Raw genomic sequence first — 21186 nt, forward strand, 5'->3', positions numbered from 1 at the left:
TGAGGACCTAACCAGATCTGGGCTGGGCCGTGTGTGTGACCAGAGATGGGAGGTGAGTGCATTCTCAGGCATTCTGTCTTCTGGGGCAGAGGTTCTTGGGACCCTAGGTCTGGGGTTTACGACCTGAGCTGGGCGGGGGGAGGCAGGGCTTCGGTGGGAGGCAGGGCTGTGGACCCCGAGCAGCGGTGTGCAAGGTGCGCTGTGGGAGGGGAGGGCTGCGGCTTTACCGGAGCTGACGGCTTTGGAACCTGAGAGGTGCGGGACTCAGTGGAGATGGCAGCTCTGCCTCTAGTCCTGTCTGGCACGCTGTCCCTGGAGGGATCCTGGAACCTCACAAGGCTCACCTCTCTTCCCTTGTTGCAGGTCAAAGCTTCCAGCTCTGCCACACTTCCCCCTGCTAAGCACATTCTCTCTCGAGGCCACTGCAGCCTCTCACCCCCACCTTCCTTGGCCGTGGGTCCTACAGAGGAGGCCTGGTGTAAGGAGCTAAGGCTCAGCGGGACCGCTCAGGAAATGCAACTTTAATTGGCCCCAGCCCTTCTGTCTGTGTCTAGTAGTCCAGGGCACAGATTAGGGCCACACCACGCTTTATCCAGTGTCGCTGGGGCTGGTCAGTGGGGATCTCCACGGCAATGACGTAGTTTGTGGAGTGGCCGGTGGTCGATAGTGTTCCTGGAGCAGGCGAGAGGGGAGGAGGTTAAGTTGTCTGCCTCAGTTGGGGCAGGAACGGTATATAAAGGAAGGTGGTCCCTTGGTGACTGAGCTTGGGACAAGGAAGGGACCCGACCCAAGAGGAAGCCTGTCTGGCTCAGGCTCAGACCTGCCCTGGGTTACTACACCTGTTACGGACTGGAATGGGACAGCTGACACCCCTGCTCATTCCCTGCTGGATCCAGCCCGGGCCCACCCATCCTGTCTGGGCCTGTCGGCTCCTGGGAACCTCCACTGGCAGGCTTGGGGCTCCCAGGATCCAACATGGGTCTGCTGAGGGAGTTGAGGGTGGTGAGCTCAGGGGCCACTCCCCACAGACTCAGTCCAGCCCCTGAGCACCACCCTGCCCGCTGGACCAGCTCCGTCTGGGCCTCAGGAGTGCTGACTGACCTCTGCCAGCCATCTCATTCAGCTAACCTGGGTCAGCCTAACCGGCCCAACCCTGGGCCCCGCCTATGGCCCTCTGTGTGGTGTCAGCTCCCCTGCCCTGGGACCATACCAGCACGGGTCAGCGTCTTGTAGATGGGACACAGGTAGAAGTCCTGGTCTTGGACCTTGCGGTTGGGCGTGGGCAGGAGCCAGATAACGGCCATCTCTGTGTACAGCTCCTTAGGCCGAGACTCAGCCAGCTGGAAGGCTGAAGGGTCCCATCGGGCACCTTCCAGGAACAGTCCATGGATGAAGCACCCCTCCGTGGGCCTGGTCTTGAGCTCTGACACTGACTGGCGCATTACCTGGTGTGGGCACACAGATGTCTCTCACATACAAACCGCAGAATCTGGGGTCGGATTCGGGTCCTGAGGGCTCTGCCTGCCCCAGCATCGGCTGTTTTAGCTGGTAGCGTATAGCCTGCGCCCCAGCCCTAGGGGTTTCCCTGGGGCTGTAGTCCCACCTGGCTCTTCCTGACCCTGACCTGCCAGCTGGGGCCTCAGTGCCCTTCCCACCTGGACCACACCCCCCAGCCTGTCCCCTGGCCTGACCCTGGCTGAGTCCAGACCTTGAAATCGAAGGAGATGGTGTCGATGGAGATGACAGACTTGCGGGCGTAGTTCTGCAGAGTGCCTGTCAGGAAGGCCTGGGGGAAGAAGAAGCCACTGATCCAGAAGACGGCTGGGATGCCCTCGGAGATCCAGGTCTGCAGGAAGTCCAGGCGCTGCAGCAGGTCCATGACCCACGAGGACAGTGGCTTAAGCGATGGGTAGGCCTTGGCCTTCCAGAGCTCGGGCACAGAGTTGTTGTACAGGCTGGCAGCCATCAGCTCCAGCTGTGAGGACATCACCACCAGCCCCTTAAGGGCTTTGAGCAGGTCTCTCAGCGACTGTGTGATCACTTGTAGCAGCCGGTTGTACCTACAAGAGCCAGTGGTGAGAAGGAAGGCAGTGGTCTGGGACTGTGGCCATATCCGCACTCCCCAGTTCTAGGCCATAGAGAAACAATGACAGAACATAGGGGCTAAGAGCATAAAGCCAGGTTGGGTGGCCCGAGTACCAATCCCAGCCCTGGCTGTTAGTAAATATATGACCTTAGATCCCTTAACCTGCTGGGGCCTTGGTTTACTCATCTGTGAAATGGGAATAATACAGCTGAGTTAGCGGTTGAGTTTATAGCACTTCGCATGGCTCCTGGCCCATGGTAGCCTTTGCTATCATTTCTCTCTAGCCCAGGGGCCCGCTGACTCAGAGCTGGGGCTAGCGGGGGATTACCGAATGACCTCCTGTGCTAGCACCGTGTTCATTGACTCTTCATACAGCACAGGGTACTTGGTCATGACCTGCTGCAAGTTGACAGGCTCAGGCACCTTGATCAGAATGTTTTGGGCCACGTCCTCCACTATCTGTGGGGGCAGAGAGACACAAAGGGATCAGGGGTGGCCCCCATTAGCCCATGTAGGAGTCTACAGGCACAGAGCTCCCTCATTCAGCGGAGTAGGCAGGATGGTGGACAGGAGACTGGTCCTGCATTGGGTGGGCCCCTTCCCTGCTGCCACTGACCTCCTCCCGGCTCTTGCCGCCTGCAGAGGAGGATTTGGGTTGTAGTTGGACGATGGTGCCAAGCAGGGTATAGGTCTCGTTCTGGGCGAAGGTGATATTGGCATTGTCATGCAGGCCAAAGATCTCTGGCATGTCGTTGAGTGGAAGGCTCTTGATGTAGGAGAGGTAGCCCTGTGGGGGGAGGAGGGCTGCGACTGAAGCCCCTCCCCTGCTCTGCCCCCAGCCTGCAGGACGGCCCTCCAAGCAAGCACACCCTGTACTCGTCATCTCTGGTTGCAACCTTTACATATCCCCCTCTTACCCTCGGGACTCCATGGGCTCTGCTCCCTTCCAGCCCACTTCTCCCTGATACCTCACTCCCTGCTTCTTCATTCAGCGGCTCAACCCTGTCACAGCCCCTCCTTTGCAGGCCCTTTATGCTTCTGGCCCACACTCTGGGGTTCTCTACCTAGACCCTGGCTGCCCCGCACATATCTTAGCTGAAGCATCATGTCCTCAGGAGCCTTCCCTGACTGTGTGGTCTGGGCTGGTGACCTTCACTGCCTCGCCTGGCAGCCTCAGAGGAGCCACCCTCCTGCCTCGAAGAGTAATTACTCGCAGGCAGGGGCTGAGAGGCAGGACTGGGCCTCTCCCCACAGAACCCGAGCTCCAGGGCTATCCTTGTGGGATGGATCAATCCATGAAAAAGAGTGACTGGCTGGTAGGGGCCATGTCTCCCAGCACCCAGATGTCCACGGCACCCCAGGACCCCCACCCAGCAGGCCGCCTCGAGCACAGCCCTGCTGTGTGCTCACATTGAGGTCGTAGGTGGGCTGGATCTGGTGGTAAACGCCTGAGGCGCTGTAGCTATGATCCGGGAAGAGCACATCAGGGCTGTAGAAGTCCTCTAGGATGTTCATGACACAGCGGCGGTCCCAGTCGTCAGTGACGCGGCCCCCATAGTTGATCTCCCCTGCCGTGTACTTGAGGACCTGTGGGGTGGGTTTTGAGCTTTGGTGTTGGAGAAGACCCTTGAGAGTCCCTTGGACTGCAAGGAGATCCAACCAGTCCATCCTAAAGGAAATCAGTACTGAATATTCATTGGAAGGACTGATGCTGAAGCTGAAGCTCCAATACTTCGGCCACCTGATGAGAAAAGCTGACTCATTAGAAAAGACCCTGATGCTGGGAAGGATTGAGAGCAGGAGAAGAAGGGGATGACAGAGGATAAGATGGTTGGTTGGCATCACTGACTCAATGGACATGAGTTTGAGCAACCTCTGGGAGATGGTGAAGGACAGGGAGGCCTGGCATGCTGCGGTCCATGGCGTCGCAGAGTCAGAGGCGACTGAGTGACTGAACAACAATGGGCTGGGTGGGTCAGGCCCCCAGGCGCCCAGCTCCCCGCCCCCAGCTGGAGCCCAGCCCACCTTGTAGGGGATGTGGTCATACTCGTCCAGGAACATCTTGAGCTGGCTGATGCAGATGCGGAGGTCCCCATCTGTGAACTCATAGGGGATGTTGAAGCCCAGGGGCCCAAACTTGCGCCGCTCCAGGGCATTCCCGTGGAAGAGACACAGAGACAGCAGCAGGCACTTGAACTCCATCGCCTGCCGGAGGTGGGGGAGGGGAGGAGGGGCATGAAGGGTGGGGTTGAAAAGGGAGTGGTGGGGGGCAGTCCTGTGCCAAGCGTGTCTCACCTTGTGACAGGAGTTGAGGAACTCATCACTGAGGCTGCTGTAAGACTTGAGCAGGTTGGCCTTGACCCCGCGCGGTGGCTCAATGGTCATTTTGGAGCCGTTCTGTAGGATGGACACTGGGAACTTGTTGCTAGGCAGGCTGGTGAGCCACAGGCGGAAGTCCCGGTGCACCTGGAGGCCACGCTCCACGTAAGCCCTGAGACCCATACGGCGGCCACCCCAGGACCAGGCTCTCCCCTACCCAGGATCCTGGGCCACCCTCGGCCTGACTCTACCCCTGGGACGGACCACTGGCTAGGAACATGGGCTTCGGCAAGTCCCAGGGTCACCTCTGTGCTGGGTGGCCTTGGGCAAGTCACTGGCGGCAGTAACTTGAGGGGCCGCTGGGGAGAATAATCCAGCTGATGCATGTCACACGTGTCACTTGCTGAGTGCCCACTGTGGGGTGAGCTCGTTGAGCGCCACCCGTCCAGGATGAAGGCGCTGGTGCCCCCTTGGTGTACCTTGTCAGGGTTGATATGCTCGATGAGGCGCTCCAGCACCGGCATCCAGCTCGGTGCCAGGTGGCAGTTCTGAAAGAAGACCCACTTGCCCCTCTCTATGGAGCTGCGCATCATGGCTTCCGCCCGAGGGCCCTGTGGGGACAGGAGCGCTGAGTGATGCGGGACCCGCTGGCCCAGCCCACCGGCTCCCTCCTTCTCTACCACCCGCCTGCGCTGACCTGGCCCTGGCCCAGGGAGATGGCAGAGAGCTTCTTGGAGAACTTCATTTCTTCGGCAAATTTGTAGAGGTCAGCGGCGGGGTCGGTGCCCGGCGACAGCACGAAGATGAGGGGGGTGGTGGAGTTGGAGTCTTTGAACACCAGTGACAGGTTGGCTGTCTGCAGGGCAGAGAGATGCTGGGGTTGCCGAGAGCTTCTCCTCAGGGGCAGGCCACCAGGGCGAGAGAGGGGGCTCCTGGGGCCCCCAGAGTGGTCCCCAAGGGGCTTCCTGAGGGGACTTGGAACCTCTCAGAGCCTCATGTGGTGGCTAAGGATCCTGGCCTGACCAAGGCTGCCAAGGGGTCCATGCAGGTGCAGCCAGGACCCTGGTCCCAGGGGGCGATTAGCCCAGGCACTGGCTGACAGCACTTGCCTGGGGCTCAATGAAGCGCGGCTCCAGGTTGGCAGCCACGAAGTCCTGCATGGCGTTGGTCACCTTGTCCCCACGTAGGCAGCGGAGAACCAACAGCTTCTGGAACTGGTCCAGGTATTGGTCCCAGATGCCAGGCAACGGCTCCCTGCAACAGTGCCCACGTCCCCCTGAGAGCTGACCTGTGGTAGGAGCCTGGCCACAGCTTCTCTGCTTGTGGCGGGGAGGCCGGACAGCAGGGAGAAGGCGGTGGCCGGGGGCACGGGAGAGATGTCGTCACAGCTGCAGGGCAGCCCTGGGCGGCCCCTCAGAGAAGGCCCAGGGTAAGCCTGTACCTGGGTCTCACTCCCTGGATGCACCCGCCCTGCTGTGCCCCAGGCCCCAGCTCACCGGTGGGGCTCATGGCTGTCAAAGATGGCCCGGAATTCCGGCAGGTGCTTCACGAAATCGTGGGCAAAGGTGGAGAAGGCTGGCAGGTTGGAGAGCGCCTGGATGTCTCTCCAGGCCCGGTCTGTCAGCCATTCTGGGGCAGGGTTCTCACTCGTGACCGAGACAGAGCCTCCGGACAGGAGGTAGCGCCACTCGTTCTGGTAAGAGACAGAGGCGGCAAGCGCCCGGGCCCTGAGCCATGGGTCCGGTGCCCCATCCAGCAGAGCCTCCTCTGCCATCCTCAGCCAGAAAACTCGGGGTGGTAGTCCGACAGGTCTGGGTTAGTGTTTCCTCTTTCCCTTTCCCCTGGCTGTGTGACATGAGGCAAAAGATTTGAGCTCTCTGAGCCTCTGTTTCCTCACTTGGAAAGTAGGAAGAATCAGAACTCTGCTTCCCAGGGGTTTCACAGGGGTAGGTCGGAGGGCTGTTGTGAGCCCAGCACCTGGCACACAGCGAGGGCTCAAGCAGTGGAGGAGGTCACTCTCAGTGCTTCCCAACGCATCACGAAGTCCCTGGCACTCATGAGACCGTGAGCTGGGAGGCTCAGGATGGTCTCTGCTCACTAGTACTCTCAAGGTGCTGAGAGTTCCAGGACCTGTTGGGTCACAGTTAACCCGGGGCCTCCTGGCTGTTTCATGCAAATAACTGTTTCCAGAGGCCTCTGCCCACCCGCCCTTGCTGTACCCTCCTGCCAGATATGCCCTGTCCTTCTATCCTGTTCTCTCAGCTCGGCCACGGGACAACCCCTCAGGCCATCTGTCCTTGACCGGGCCGCAGCTGCCTCTCTGCCACGCACCTGGTTGATCTTGCCCTGGTTCATCATGATGCGGGCACACAGCAGGAAGGCGAACATCAGCTTGTGCTTCTCGAAGAGGCTGCGGCAGACATTGCTGTAGAGGTTGTAGGTCAGGTAGTGGTTGATGTTGGCAATGCGCTTCTTCAGGTTGTCTGCAGGGCAGAGGGCGATGGCAGTGTGGGGACCGGGTTGAGGGGCAGAGAAAAAAGATCCCTGGGGCACAGCCCAGCCCCGCCAGTCTCCCCAGCAGCCAAAGGAGCAGTCTGGGCACACCCCCTTGGGGCATTTGCTCTGAGGAGCCTACGAGTGGGGTATGTGTTCGTATGTAGGGTGAGTCTCATGAGGGTGTGTGCCAGTGAACCTGGGGGTGCGTCTGCATGTGTGTGCCTGCTATGGAAATGCATCCAGGGGTGTCATCTCTGTGCCAGGGTGAAGCCTGGTTGTTTGGGTCAACATGTGCATCTGTGCCAGGGTTACCTGCCCTCTCTGAGTTGGCGATGCCTGAGAGGAAGATGTTGAGAAACCACTCGAGGGAGTACTGGTACATGGGGTCCACGCTGGCCAGGTCGGACACGCAGAAGAAGAGGATCTGGGTGCGGACGGCCACAGGAATGTACTCCATGCGCGTGAGGTCAATGTCCTTCTCCGTCTGTTCTGCAATCCTGACCTTGGCCTGGGGGTGCAGTAGGGGGCTGCTTGTCAGGCCCAGGTAGTCTGGCAAAGAGCAGCAGGCAGAAGAGGGTGGTGATGTGGGCAGGCCTGGGGCAGGCGGGGAGAGGCGGGCAGGGGCGGGCGGGTAGTTGTGGACCTGGATCTCGGCAGCCTTCATCTTGGAAGCCTCCAGCACCTTGATGAGCTCCATGTCATCCACGGGGTTGCCCTCGGAGGAGCTGAGGCGGTACAGGATCTGGTCTTCAATGTCCTTCAGCTCCTGGCGCATCTTGGCGTTACTGACAATTAGCTGGTTCTTGGCTTCCTCCAGGTCGGGCCGCTCCTCAGCCACGACCTGGCCCAGCAGCTGATCCTCTAGGCCGCTGTCAGGGGCAGGAGACATTATGTCTGTAGCACCTGGTGAGCCCTGGACGGCCAGCCTCGAGCCTGCTCGCCTGCCTACCTATGCTCCTGGGGCTCCAAAGAGCACAGCATCTCTGCTGGTGTCAGCCTGGGAGGTCTGACCTCAGCTTCCAGCTGCAGGGCTAAGGCAGAGCCTGGATCCAAAGTGATCAGTTCTCAGTGAGACCTCAAGTGGGAGCCTAGAGTCCCAGGAGGGGCCAGGCAGTTGAATGTGGGAGCTGCTGGGGTCTCTGAGAAACTCCCTCTCAGCAGGAGGAGGCTATGGGTGATAGGGAGGACCAGGCCTTAAGGGAGTTTTCACCCCCTGATCCGTGGGGAGGTTCACAGTGGCCACTGTCAGGGAGGCCTTAGCACTCTGTGTGGGTGGCCGGCAAAAGCTGCAGCGCCTGGGCGTAGGGCAGCAAGGGCAAGAAACAGGGCTTGGGTGCGGGGAGTCAGAGTATGGCCCCCTCAGGGCTCCAGGGCAGCGCTGGGGTGAGCGCACAAGAGCCCAGCAAGGGCTGTGGGGAAAGGGCATCCGGATGAGGTGGGCTAGCGCTGCCCAGGGAGGCTGAGAGAGGGGCTCCAGACCGGGATCAGGATGAACTGGGGGAATGGGGGAAGCATTGGTTCTTAGGTGGGAACAGTGGCATTGGTGGAAGGGCTGGAATGACCTGAAATGCAGACAGCTGGCAAGGAAGCTGGTGGGGTCTCCCAGGGGGAAAATCCCTGTCTCAGTCTAGGGGTGGGAGAGGGGCAGCCAGGCAGGCCCAGGCAGAGCTGATGCTCGGGGGGCTGGGGGCCAGAGGCTTACCTGGGTGACAGGGTGAAGTTGATGAGGGTGAGTTTGGTGGAGATCTCGGGTGTGTAGTGGGGGTTGGGCAGCTTGGTGGTAATGTACATCTTGAAGTCCTCGTGGTAGGGGATCACCGTGTCCCCCAGCTTCAGCACCGTGTTCCCCTGCTGCTTATAGGTCTGCAGCGGGTGGGATGGGTAAGCGCTGTGGCCTGGGGCCCTGCCAGTGAGGCAGGGGGAGGGGGCCACCCTCACCTGTGTCTGGGCCGCCCCCACACCCGCAGGCCCACCTGTTTCAGCAGCACAGGCTCCAGGGCGGGATCCAGCTCCTCGCCCACATTCTCCAGGAGGCAGGGCTTGCCAAAGCGGATGGCATTCTCCATGCTGCGCAGGAAGTCGCGGTCGCTCAGCTTGAACACATCCAGCCCATTGTCCTTCTCCTGGGGGCACGGAGTGGGGGGAGCGGGGAAGGGTCCGTGTGGGCTGAGAGCTGGCCTGAGGCTCAGCTACTGCCCATGCAGCTACTAAGGCCTGCTGGATGGGGTGGTGGCGGGGTAGGCTCACCATGTTCTTGATCCATTTGTTGGCCTGGCCCTGAGGGTCAATGAAGTGGGTCCAGCGCTGGGAGAACTGGTTGATGACCCCATTCTCCACTGACAGGGTGTCGTTGGGGAGGCCAGCGATCTGTGGGGGACCAGGCTGGGTCTGGGGGAGGCTCACACAAGCAGGCTGTGTCCCCTTCCCCTTACTGCATCCTCTTGAGGGCGGAGGGCAGCGCACGAGGTCTCAGCCCTCAGGACCTGCCTCCCGGCTATGGGCTGACTCCCAACACCCTCCTTCGCTGGGCCTCTCATTTCTTTGCCTGTTGAGTCCTAGCTGAGTCAGACCATCTTCACAAGCCATTGGAGCCCATTGGCGCTCCCAGCCTGTGTCCACGCTCGGCCTGTGCCTACTGCCTCTTGGTTCTCTCTCCCTGGGTCAACTCTACCTGTCCTCCGGGGTCTATAGCTCAGACACGCTCTCTTAACCCCGCGCCCTGGACATTGCTCTCTTACCCCGCCCAGCTCTCACAAGCACCCTTTGACCTCTCTGCCTGCAGTCAGCCAGCACCTGTGCCACTCAGCTTTCTCCTCTCCTGCCCACCAGCCTCTGACCGGCCCCAGGCAGCTTCAGGGAAGGCATCTCTAAGCAGACCCAGGAGAGGGTGGGAGGCAGGCGGGGGCCTCCTGGCCCAGCCCAGAGCACACTGCAGACCCAGCCCAGCTGCTCCAGCCCCCCAGGGTGGGCACCTGCCAGGAGCGGATCTTCACGGGGTTCCCCAGCGTCCCAATCAGCGTGGGCTCGGCGCTGTGTGGGACATGGTGGGCTACGAGCTGCTTGACCCAGCTGTCGTACAGCACCGTGCGGTACTGGCCCTGGAGAGACACCAGACTCTGAGCTACCCTGCCGAGACAGCCGCGATGCCCTCCCACTTCCCCTGCCCCCAGCACTCGCAGCTGTGCAGAGGGGTCCGTGCAGAGCCAGAGGCCTGAGCCCTAGCCCCGCTGTGGGGAACAGGCTCGGCCTCCCCACCTCTCAGCCCCTTCCTAGGGAAACCGGGGGGAATGACAACAGTGCCCACCCATCGGGGCAGCTGTGAGGACTGAGGGAGAGGTGCATAGCAAGCCCAGAAGCACGAGCTCAGCCTTCTGGCTAGAAACGCCAGCCCCACAACGCAGGATTTCTGTTTTGGGAGCTGTCATTTCCCCAATGCCCAGAACAGCACCTGGCTCAGACAGGACGTCTAAAAAAAATGTTTGTTGAAAAAGTGTGTGAGAGAAGAGCCACCCTCAGGCTACCGCTTATGGAAGTGAGGCCTCATGGCAGGGCTGGGGAGGTCCTCACCGTGAAGGGGCCCAGGTAGGCCACAAAGCCGGCGGCCACCAGCACATCCCCGAAGATGCTGTCAAGCATGTGCTCCAGGTTCTCCACAGTCTCCTGCCAGCGCACCCGCTCGTCTGACAGCCCGTTGATGAGCTGCAGGGACAGCCCGTGGGGTGGGCTCTGGGAGGCTGGCCCTGGATGTCCCTGCCTGGTGCAGTCCCCCTGACCAAGGTAGCCAGGGAGAGGGAAGGAACAGCCACCCCAGGACCACCCCCTCTACTGCTGAGGCCCCCCCAGCCCACGGGGGCAGGCCGTGCCCGCAGGCCCTCCCCAGAGGGGTGCGCACCTTGTCAGCACGGCCCAGCCGCTGCTCACACTGCTCACACTTCAGCTCCAGCTCCTCCTTCTTGGCGATGCACTCTCTGTACTTGGCCTGCATCGTGGCAATGCCGTCCTCCACCTCGTGCAGGCGCTGCTTCGCCTCCTCTAGGATCCTCTGTGTCACCTCCAGGTCGTCCTGGGCCTCCCGCAAGGCTTGCTGAGAGCAGAGGAAACAGGGCCAGCTTTCCCGGTGCCCCCGGGGGAGCCCAGGCCCCCGCCCCTAGCCCCAGGCCTACCCAGCGCTCACCCGCTTGGGCTCCACAGCCTTGGCCACAAAATGGTACTTGTGCATGGCGCGCACCCACTGGCAGATGGAGGTGCAGGCCTTGGACACCTTGGCGATGGCGGCCGGCTGGAACTCCTCATTGTCGATGTATGGCTGGATGGCTTTGATCACCGCCTCCCCAATGTTGTCCTGGGGATGGAAACCACGGGCTTGGGGCCGCTTCCCAGGGAGGACAGAGAGGACTCTGGCGGGTGGGGGGACACCCTACTCTTGCCTCTATGCCCGGGCAGGCTAGGCAATAAACACGACCCAGAAAGGCTGGCTAGAAGAGGAACTTCTGTGTCCCAGGATTTCAAAGAATACAATCAGATTTTTTCTTCCTCAAGATCTGATAACACACAGTTCAGTTCAGTTCAGTCGCTCAGTCGTGTCCGACTCTTTGCGACCCCATGAATCGCAGCATGCCAGGCCTCCCCGTCCATCACCATCTCCCGGAGTTCACTCAGACTCACGTCCATCGAGTCAGTGATGCCATCCAGCCATCTCATCCTCTGTCATCCCCTTCTCCTCCTGCCCCCAATCCCTCCCAGCATCAGAGTCTTTTCCAATGAGTCAGCTCTTCGCATGAGGTGGCCAAAGTACTGGAGTTTCAGCTTTAGCATCATTCCTTCCAAAGAAATCCCAGGGCTGATCTCCTTCAGAATGGAGTGGTTGGATCTCCTTGCAGTCCAAGGGACTCTCAAGAGTCTTCTCCAACACCACAGTTCAAAAGCATCAATTCTTCGGCGCTCAGCCTTCTTCACAGTCCAACTCTCACATCCATACATGACCACAGGAAAAACCATAGCCTTCACTAGACGGACCTTAGTCGGCAAAGTAATGTCTCTGCTTTTGAATATACTATCTAGGTTGGCCATAACTTTTCTTCCAAGGAGTAAGCGTCTTTTAATTTCATGGCTGCAGTCACCATCTGCAGTGATTCTGGTGCCCAAAAGAATAAAGTCTGACACTGTTTCCCCATCTATTTCCCATGAAGTGATGGGACCAGATGCCATGATCTTTGTTTTCTGAATGTAGAGCTTTAAGCCAACTTTTTCACTCTCCTCTTTCACTTTCATCAAGAGGCTTTCTAGCTCCTCTTCACTTTCTGCCATAAGGGTGGGGTCATCTGCATATCTGAAGTTCTTGATATTTCTCCCAGCAATCTTGATTCCAGCTTGTGTTTCTTCCAGCCCAGCGTTTCTCATGACGTACTCTGCATATAAGTTAAATAAGCAGGGTGACAATATACAGCCTTGATGTACTCCTTTTCCTATTTGGAACCAGTCTGTTGTTCCATGTCCAGTTCAAACTGTTGCTTCCTGACCTGCATACAGATTTCTCAAGAGGCAGGTTAGGTGGTCTGGTATTCCCATCTCTCTCAGAATTTTCCACAGTTTATTGTGATCCACACAGTCAAAGGCTTTGGCATAGTCAATAAAGCAGAAATAGATGTTTTTCTGGAACTCTCTTGCTTTTTCAATGATCCAGCGGATGTTGGCAATTTGATCTCTGGTTCCTCTGCCTTTTCTAAAACCAGCTTGAACATCAGGAAGTTCACGGTTCACGTATTGCTGAAGTCTGGCTTGGAGAATTTTGAGCATTACTTTACTAGCACGTGAGATGAGTGCAATTGTGTGGTAGTTTGAGCATTCTTTGGCATTGCCTTTCTTTGGGCTTGGAATGAAAACTGACCTTTTCCAGTCCTGTGGCCACTGATGAGTTTTCCAAACTTGCTGGCATATTGAGTGCAGCACTTTCACAGCATCATCTTTCAGGATTTGAAACAGCTCAACTGGAATTCCATCACCTCCACTAGCTTTGTTTGTAGTGATGCTTTCTAAGGCCCACTTGACTTCACATTCCAAGATGTCTGGCTCTAGATGAGTGATCACATCATCATGATTATCTGGGTTGTGAAGATCTTTTTTGTACAGTTATTCCGTGTATTCTTGCCACCTCTTCTTAATATCTTCTGCTTCTGTTAGGTCCAGACCATTTCTGTCCTTTATCGAGCCCATTTTTGCATGAAATGTTCTCTTGGTATCTCTAATTTTCCTGAAGAGATCTCTAGTCTTTCCCATTCTGTTGTTTTCCTCTATTTCTTTGCATTGATTGCTGAAGAAGGCTTTCTTATCTCTTCTTGCTATTCTTTGGAATTCTGCATTCAGATGCTTATATGTTTCCTTACAGGCCCTGTTTAAAACCCATTTAGAGACAAGGGCTGCTTCCTGGCCCATGTGGAGATGAGTGAGTGGTTCTGAGGTCCAACCAGGCACGTGTTCAAGTGCAATAATCCCTACTCCCAGAGCACATCACTCCTTCAGGGCTCTTGACCTGTGCTAGGAGAATCCAGGTCTGTAGTTTAGGATGAACCCAGGAATCTGTACTGTTCATGAGCTCCTAGAGGTCAGAGCTTGGGACCAAGGGAGCCTGAGCACTGGCTGTGAGCCTCCTGATTTGGCTTAATTGGATGGATGGGGAGCTCCGTATGGAGTCCAGCTGTCACTGAGATGGGCCATTGTCTCTACCCTTCTTGGGATGTGCCCAGGGCTTCAGCACTGACACATGGTGGTGGTGGGTGGCCCATGTGGGCTGGAGAGAAACCTCCAAGAGGGCTGTAGGCTCCAGGTGGACCTCACCACAAGCATTCCTGTGAGAGCACATGCCCATGGACATTGAGAGCCCCAGATAGACAGGAAGAGAGAGAAATGCAGACAAACAGGTGTTAAATCTCAGGTGCTGAGACCGAGGGAGAGGCGATAGTTGAGCAGCCAGGGAAGGTCTTGGCCAGGGCCACTGGGGTTGTAGGGAGAAAAGGACAGGAGAGAGACTCTCCGGGTGGCAGAGCCTTGGAGTAACTGTGGGTGATTAAGGTATCGTGGGCACTGGGGCCTTCCCAGGTCCTGATTCATCAATATCGATCTGCTACTGGGTCTGTTGCTCCCTGCCCCTTAGCTGGAGAGCTCCTCTGGGCCAGGGTCTGGTCCCCTCGGCTCTGTGACCACAGGGCTATGTGTGTTGCAGGCAGAGGGAGATGGGATGGAGGCCCCAGCTCTGTGGAGGAGGGGACAGTTCCTTCCCCCCCGCCTCTCTGCCCAGCTGGCCAGGTGCTGGGCATGCGCACCTTGTCAAACTTGAAGAGGCTCTCCAGGAAGCGGCCGGGGTCCTGCAGCAGCCCCTTGCCTGGCTCCCAGTAGTCATCCACCTTGGAGCCAGGCTTCTCTCCTGGGACCTTCTTGGGCTTGATGCCCTTCATGATGCACACAGCTTCAATGACCAGCTTCACGCCTGGCGGTGGCCGCTGCATGGCACGCACCTGGGGGCCAGGCCAAGAGTCAGGAAGGGGCAGGTCCCTCATAGTGGGCACCCCCAGGCAGGGACAGCTTCCAGACAGGGTGGGTCCCACAAACTGAGTCCCTACTGCTACGGACCACTGGTATGCCCGGCAACCCCCAGAGGTCTGTCTTAGCCTGTGGTGACTACTGCTCCCCCATGTACCCAGGCCTGGCCAAAAGGCCTTACACAGTCATTTCTCAGGGCCCAGAGCCTTCCTCAGGCGCCTGCCTGGGTCCTCAGGGCTGATACAAGGAGGTGAGGGCAGGCAGCTGGGTTCAAGCTCTAGTTCTGCCCTCTCCTCTCGACAGATGACGCTCACGAGATGTTAGAGGGAGAGCTTATGGGCCAGAACCCACGGAGGCATCAGGAAAGATGCCCAGAAGGGGCCAAGCCACCCACCTCAGTCACATCATTCTTGTTGAGGTTGCGCAAGCTGGCCAGGGCTGCGTCCAGGGCTGGCAGAGCCTCATCCAGGTCCTTCTGGGCATCATCAGCGATAGCTTGTGCCTTCCTGGCCTTCTCATTGGCCTTGATCTCCTCTGCTTGCACTGAATTCCGGGTCTCCTCAGCAATGGTTGTGTCCACCTAGGGACCAGAGGCAGCGAGGCCCCACGGGTGGCCAGCGTCAGGGACCGGTGTGCCCTCCTCCCTTTCTCCTCTCAGTGTCTCAGTCTCCCCAGATGGAAGGGAATGAGGGTTGAGATGCCCCATTCTCAAGGACCCTCTTGGCTGTGACAGCCTGTGGGGAGATCTGGGAGTGCTGGCATCCCCTTCCGGTCCTGAGTGCTCATCGTGGGCCTGGCATGGGGCTCTGGGCTTTATGTGCTTGAGCATAACTGCCCCAGGGGAAGGACCCCCTAAACCCACAGGGCACCTCCATACAAGACAGAGAAAGATGCTCCCCTCCCACAAGCCATTTTCTTTCCATCTCCTGGAAAATTTTCCAGTGCCACTGCCTTTGCAGAGCCGGACATGATTGTTTCTTCCAGAAAGCTGCCATCATGAATATGCAAATCTGCGGAGGCTACTGTGAGGTGTGTGTGTGTGCGTGTGTGTGTGTGTGTTAGTTACTCAGTTGTGTTCAACTCTTAGCGACCCCCATGGACTATAGCCTCCCAGGGTCCTCTGGGAGTCCATGGAATTCTTCAGGTAAGAATCCTGGAGTGGCTTGCCATTCCTTCTCCAAGGGATCTTCCTTGGAACCAGGGTCCTCAGAACCAGGGTCTCCCACGTGGCGGGCAGATTCTTTACCATCGGAGGACTAACCTTTAAACACAGGCCCTCGTGTAGACTCAGAGGGCCTCAGAGGGAGACTCAAGCAGACTCTGGACCACTGCTTGTGGTGTCCTTGCTGCTCACAACAACCTGTGCTGTGACTGTTGGGTTTGGATTTGTCTGTCATGCTCATCACCCTATCTCCTGCCCAGGGCGGTGCCCGGCATAGAGTAGGTTCTGAGCAAGCATTTGTTGAGGGATCGCATGACTGAATGAGGGACCTGGGCACCAAGAGCCCGGGCCGCTAGGGATCTCGTGGCTGCGTGGGGATGCCGAGCCTCCTCAGACGTGCTCAGCCATCAGGGAGGGAGCCCAGGAGCATCCCTGACCTTGATCTGCTCCATGGTGAGCGTGGTGTCCCTGGCAGCCTCCTCCAGCAGGGGGCGCATAATCTCCAGCTCCTCCTGCATCTTGGCCACGTCCTCTGCGGTGCGCAGCAGCTGAGGGTGGGGCGGGGGGGTGGGGCACGGAGAGGAAATCAGGTGTGATAGGGACCAGAGAGCTAGGCCCAGAGGGGAACAAGGGAGAGAGCCCTGCAGGGCTGCCCTCATTCACTCGCAAGCGAGAGGCCGTGGCTGGCTGCTTCAGGGGAAGGGAGCAGGCCACTAAGTCTCCGAGGTGATCTGCTTTGCTCTTGCCCTTGGCCCGGTTCCTTTGGTGAGGGAAGAGGCTACCCATTTAAACACTGTGGGCTGCCAGCTGACAGGGGTCATGTGGAGTCAGGGCCGAGACAGAACGGGCAGAATCACATGCAGCCAGCGGTTGCCCACGAGGCCCCCACCCCTGGCCCCACCTTGTCGAGGCCACTCTTCATGCGGTTCTTAGCGGTTTTCAGCTCCTGTTTCTTCTGCCCGACAAGGATGGAGAAGATATTGAGCAGCTCTAGGTAGCTCTTGGGGGTCACATAGTTGTGGCGGGCCAGCTCGGCCAGATACTCGACACACTTCTTGGCCACCGACTGGTGGATATACACACAGACTTGAATCTGTGGGGAAAGAGATCGAGGATGCCAGCCTGGTAGAGATGGGGCACCAGGGTGCCTTCGAAGCCACTGGAGCCCGGGTTGAGGAGGGAGTCAGGTGCCCTCACACTCACTCTCACAGGAGGTGATCTCCAGCTAAAGGTCACCCACTCTGTAGACAAAAATCTCATGACTCAGAGCTAAGTCGAGAGGCTTTTTCAAGCTCACACAGTTGCCAAGGGCAGGGTTCACTTTGAATTTGGGCCTAAAGGTATCCTGGCTCTTGGCCCAAGGGCTCTCTTGCGCCCTTGTCACAGCCCCTGTGACCTGCCTCGCTCAGAAAGCCCTAAGGTGAGGCCCCTCTTGGAGGGTGTAGATGGGGAAGGGAGGGCCCAAGGCCTCAGCATGGCTGAACAGCGATGGGCTCATCTGAGCTCTCGGCCCTCAGGTGACCGTCACTTTCTTAGGTTGGGCTAGACATATCTAGCCCTCCCACCCATCTGTGGTCTCTGGGTTGTACCAGGGGGCTCTTCAGAGAAGCTGCTATGGAACCCTCTGGGAATAAGATAATGGTGACTGTGAAACTGTGTATCCAGCTTCCTACATCACCGTGACCACCTTGTGATATTCCTATTACACAGATGAGGAAACTGAGGCTTAAACAGGTCAAGCTGGCTGCCTAGAGACTTCCCATAAGTGGGGCACCTGGGACTCTCACCCAGACCTTGGTGACCCCGAGCCCAAATCTACACAGTCCCTCCTCACACGGGCTTTCTCCTCACCGAGATCCGAGATACTTACCAGTCCTTCGATTACTTTGGGGGTGGCGTCCAGCTCTGGGATCTCACTCAGGAACATGATGGCCACCGATTCCAGGGCCTCTGCCGGCCACTCATTAAACCAGTCGATGGTGCAGCAGTTGACCAGGGAGGGGAACTGTCTCAGGCGAGCTCGGAAGACCTCTCCAATGGGGCTGGGGGTAGGGGCTCAAATGAGGCCCTGAGACACGGACACCCCCCGCCCCCCAGGGACCCAGGACCCAGGGTCATTTGACAGCCCCGCGGCGTGTCAGCCAGGACACAAGAGCAGAGCAGCCTGGGCCCAGTGGTGTGGCGGGCAGGCCCAGGCCACCTCCCCGCGTGGTGGGCCCGGGTGCTCCCCCGCCCCAGCCACCGGCCCGTGAGGCTGCGACGGCTGCCGGTACCTCATGCACAGCACCATGTGGATGTTGCTGCGCACGCGCCCAGTGTAGGCGGCCATGAGGTTGGCCTTGGTGGGCTGCAGGCCCTGCTCCTGGATGTACGGCCGCATGGTGTTGACGATCTGGTCCTGCTCATCCATGTTGTAGAGGTTGGGAATGTCGCCCGAGTTCAGGACATTGTTAATGTCCTCCAGGAAGGACTCATTCTTGATCTAGGGGAGAGCGGGGTGAAGGAAATGAACCTTGATGATGGCCCTGGGTGTTGGGCTTCATGACCCTGATCTCCCTGAATCTTAGCAGCAGACCCCTTCCAGGGACAGTGCCATTAGGCTCAGAGAAGCCCAGGGTTCCACAGGTGACCTCCCGAGTCGTGGTCGAGGACTCACACCCAGACCCACCCTGCAGCAGAGACTCTGAACACTGGTGCTTGGCTATGGAAAGGCCTGGGTCCTGGGTGGGACATGCAGTGTCTTCCTCCTCTCTTGCCGAGCCTCTCCACATCTCACAGTTAATCCACCGGAGAAAACCAGGCCACAGGCAGAAACAGGTCCTTGCCTATCTCATATGGCCAGGGCCTGGCCAGTGCCAGAAGGCACCCTCTCTCGCCTGACTATGAAAGGGGAGCCCCAGAGAGAAGAGCAGGGCTGGCTGGGAGTCTTCTGGGGCTTCACTTTCGGCCCAACCCCAAATGCCGGTCAGGGTGAAGTGCTGCCCTGTCTGTCTCGAGGCCCTGGACCCACAACGTCTCCTCTTCTCAGCCCTGGAAGAGGCTTCACACCTAGGGAGCTCCAGATGGAGTAGCCCCAGGAAGGAAGCTATGGGCCTGGCACTGTAGGCACCAGTCCTGTGGTCTTTGAGGTCAGAAGCCATTGACCAGTGAGTGTGGTTCTGCCTGTGGTCGGCCATGGTGCCAGGGGCCTTCTTTACCTCTGGGGATAGCCATTATCTATGCTCACCCCCGCCCCCCGACTCTGACTGGCTGGGTTTGACCCCCAGCCTCTCTTCCAGCCTTCCTCCCAAGATCCACCCCCAGTAACAGGGACCTGGACTCAAAGGACTGACCACCATTCTGGATGGCACGCTGGGGTGGGTTGTATCCTGCTCATCCCAGACCCCCCGCACTGCCCATGTGGTGGCACCTGGGTATCTGAGAACAGGAAGGTGATGGGCAGGTTGTGCAAGCCAGCCTTGAGCAAGACCTTCTTGACATCATCACGCCACTCCGTCATGCCGTAGTTCTTAGACAGCTCAATCTGGAAGCACTCGTACTCGGCCCTGGAGACAAGTGTTTGGGTAGAGAGTTTAAAGCTTCACCTAAGCCATCTGCTCTCATCCTAGGCAGACTTGCTGACTCCTCGGCCCTGAACCTGCTCTCTGGCTTCCAGACCTTTGCTGAGGCTGCTCCCTCTGCCTGGAATGCCCGTCCTTCCATCCGCCAAGTTCTGATTCAGAGAGAAGGCCCATGGCCACCTCATCCAGGAACCCCTCCTGGATGCCTGAAGCTACCCGCTGCCTTCCCCGCAGCATCACAAGGCCTGCTGCTGCCTCTCCTTGGAGCCCAGGGCCAGGTGGGTCTGCCCCAGTGCGGAACATGAGGAAGAACAGGATGGACATGAGTCTGCCACAAGCTACCCACCGCCCACCATGCCTGGGGGCCCTCACATGTGCGAGGCCAGTCTCGTGAGGGAGCTCCGGCCGCTGCCACCCACGCCCAGGAGGAGTGCGTTGCCCAGCGCCTGGCGCAGGGTGCGGCTGATGCGGCAGACATGACTCATGGCGTCCATGAAGAGCACCAGCCTCAGCTTGGCTGTGTTGATCTGGTTGTAGTCTTCCATGTACTCCTCGATCACCTGCATCATCTGGGGGCAGAGGTGTGGGGAATGGGAACAGCTGGGTCCTCCTTCTGTCCCTGTGTGCCCTGTCCCCCCCGACAGGGAGCATATCCCCCCCTTCCCTGGCTCCTCTGCGCATGGAGGGATGTTGGGCCTTCAGATGCCGGGTGAATGAGGCCTGAGGGTGGGCTCAGAGAGCTGTCTGCTGCCTCCAGCGCTCCCCAGGACGTACCAACCTGGGGCCCCATGGGAGCTACTGAGAACTAGAAAGGATCTGTGTGGGGAGAAACCACCAGGAGCCCCACCCACTCAGCTTCATCCTGCCGCCCTGGGGTCTTGACTCAAGACTCGTGGCCCCAGGGTCCCTGCTGCAGCTCTATGGGTGGATGACAGCCCCTCAAACGGGCTTAGTGTGTCCCCAGTTATGGAGCCGGTCTCAGCTGAACCACAGGCTTGCCCTCAGGAAAGGGCCAAGCGGGGGCTCCTGCATCCGTTTGACAGGTGAGGAGACGGGGACTCAGAGAGGCAACTGCTGAAGTCCCTGAGCTGGCCTTCCAGACCAGTGTCCAACCCTCTGGTCAGAGGGTGGTGGTCTCTTAGCAGTGGCCACAGAGGGCCGGGGTCCCAGGGCTAGGGCCCCAGCAGGACCCTCACCTTCCTCTCATTGGTGATGAGCTCGTAGGACTTGACATCGGAGCCTGGTGACATGAAGTCCCCGTAGAGGATGGGCTGGAAGGGGCAGACCTCTTCAAAGCCCACCTCCCACTCATCCATGTGGCTCTCCAGGAGCTTGTCAAACCAGTCACGGTCCTCGTCGTTCACCAGGCGGTCGCGGAACACGCGGCAGTTCTCGTGGTACCACAGGCGCAGCAGCTGCACCTTGTCCTACGGCCACCCTGGCGTCAGTGCCCGCCCTCAGCCACCTCTCAACGCATCAGGGGCCCTGACCTGGGCCTGGCTCTCCCACCGGGACCCGGCAGGACCCTGAGTGTCTGCTGACCCACGGAGAATGCAGTCCCCACACTGCTGCCCTGGCCTCTCCACCGCCACCCCCAGCTTCAGGTCCAGCTGTGCCAGCTGGGCACCCAGCTCCTTTAGCTTCAGGGTACCCCCTCACCCCAGGCTTCCCAGGTGGTACTAGTGTTAAAGAACATGCCTGCCAATACAGGAGACATAGAGACTCAAGTTTGATCCTTGGGTCAGGAAGATCCCCCAGAGAAAGAAATGGCAACCTGCTCCAGTATTCTTGCCTGGAGAATCCCTCGGACAGAAGAGCCTGGCAGGCTATAGTCCGTGGGGTCACAAAGAGTCAGTTATGACTGAAGTGACTTAGCACAGTTTTCAGAGTCCCCACAGCTCCCAAACCCAGGGCCTCGGAGGGATGCCTGACTCCTTATACCTTCCTGACACCCCACATCTAACCCCTCACTTGACCCCCAAGCCCCCTTTGACACTGTCCACATCCTGCTGCTGCCTCTGTGCTGA

The 21186-nt window shown here is 58.7% G+C and overlaps 1 protein-coding gene across 1 annotated transcript in view; it reads right to left on the minus strand.

The window, feature by feature from the left end:
- Positions 1 to 500: 500 nt before the first annotated feature.
- Positions 501 to 21186, minus strand: part of DNAH1 (dynein axonemal heavy chain 1) — an 82403-nt gene continuing 61717 nt past the window's right edge. The window contains exons 48-78 of the mRNA XM_069561090.1: positions 20356 to 20586; positions 19532 to 19728; positions 19009 to 19144; positions 17873 to 18081; positions 17470 to 17641; positions 16501 to 16692; positions 16037 to 16147; positions 14832 to 15017; positions 14221 to 14412; positions 11076 to 11243; positions 10794 to 10985; positions 10469 to 10600; positions 9874 to 9999; positions 9149 to 9268; positions 8875 to 9024; positions 8604 to 8764; positions 7545 to 7770; positions 7214 to 7409; positions 6737 to 6888; positions 5902 to 6098; positions 5515 to 5659; positions 5103 to 5261; positions 4885 to 5016; positions 4382 to 4552; positions 4112 to 4291; positions 3497 to 3673; positions 2703 to 2873; positions 2415 to 2545; positions 1709 to 2060; positions 1211 to 1445; positions 501 to 672 (exon numbers count right to left, since the gene is read on the minus strand). Of these exons, the coding sequence (XP_069417191.1) occupies positions 551 to 672; positions 1211 to 1445; positions 1709 to 2060; positions 2415 to 2545; positions 2703 to 2873; positions 3497 to 3673; positions 4112 to 4291; positions 4382 to 4552; positions 4885 to 5016; positions 5103 to 5261; positions 5515 to 5659; positions 5902 to 6098; positions 6737 to 6888; positions 7214 to 7409; positions 7545 to 7770; positions 8604 to 8764; positions 8875 to 9024; positions 9149 to 9268; positions 9874 to 9999; positions 10469 to 10600; positions 10794 to 10985; positions 11076 to 11243; positions 14221 to 14412; positions 14832 to 15017; positions 16037 to 16147; positions 16501 to 16692; positions 17470 to 17641; positions 17873 to 18081; positions 19009 to 19144; positions 19532 to 19728; positions 20356 to 20586 (5421 nt within the window). The 3' untranslated portion in view covers positions 501 to 550. The remainder of the gene's footprint in view (positions 673 to 1210; positions 1446 to 1708; positions 2061 to 2414; positions 2546 to 2702; positions 2874 to 3496; positions 3674 to 4111; positions 4292 to 4381; positions 4553 to 4884; positions 5017 to 5102; positions 5262 to 5514; positions 5660 to 5901; positions 6099 to 6736; positions 6889 to 7213; positions 7410 to 7544; positions 7771 to 8603; positions 8765 to 8874; positions 9025 to 9148; positions 9269 to 9873; positions 10000 to 10468; positions 10601 to 10793; positions 10986 to 11075; positions 11244 to 14220; positions 14413 to 14831; positions 15018 to 16036; positions 16148 to 16500; positions 16693 to 17469; positions 17642 to 17872; positions 18082 to 19008; positions 19145 to 19531; positions 19729 to 20355; positions 20587 to 21186) is intronic.

The sequence above is a fragment of the Ovis canadensis genome, chromosome 19 (assembly GCF_042477335.2).
Source record: "Ovis canadensis isolate MfBH-ARS-UI-01 breed Bighorn chromosome 19, ARS-UI_OviCan_v2, whole genome shotgun sequence".
Lineage (NCBI taxonomy): Eukaryota > Metazoa > Chordata > Mammalia > Artiodactyla > Bovidae > Ovis > Ovis canadensis.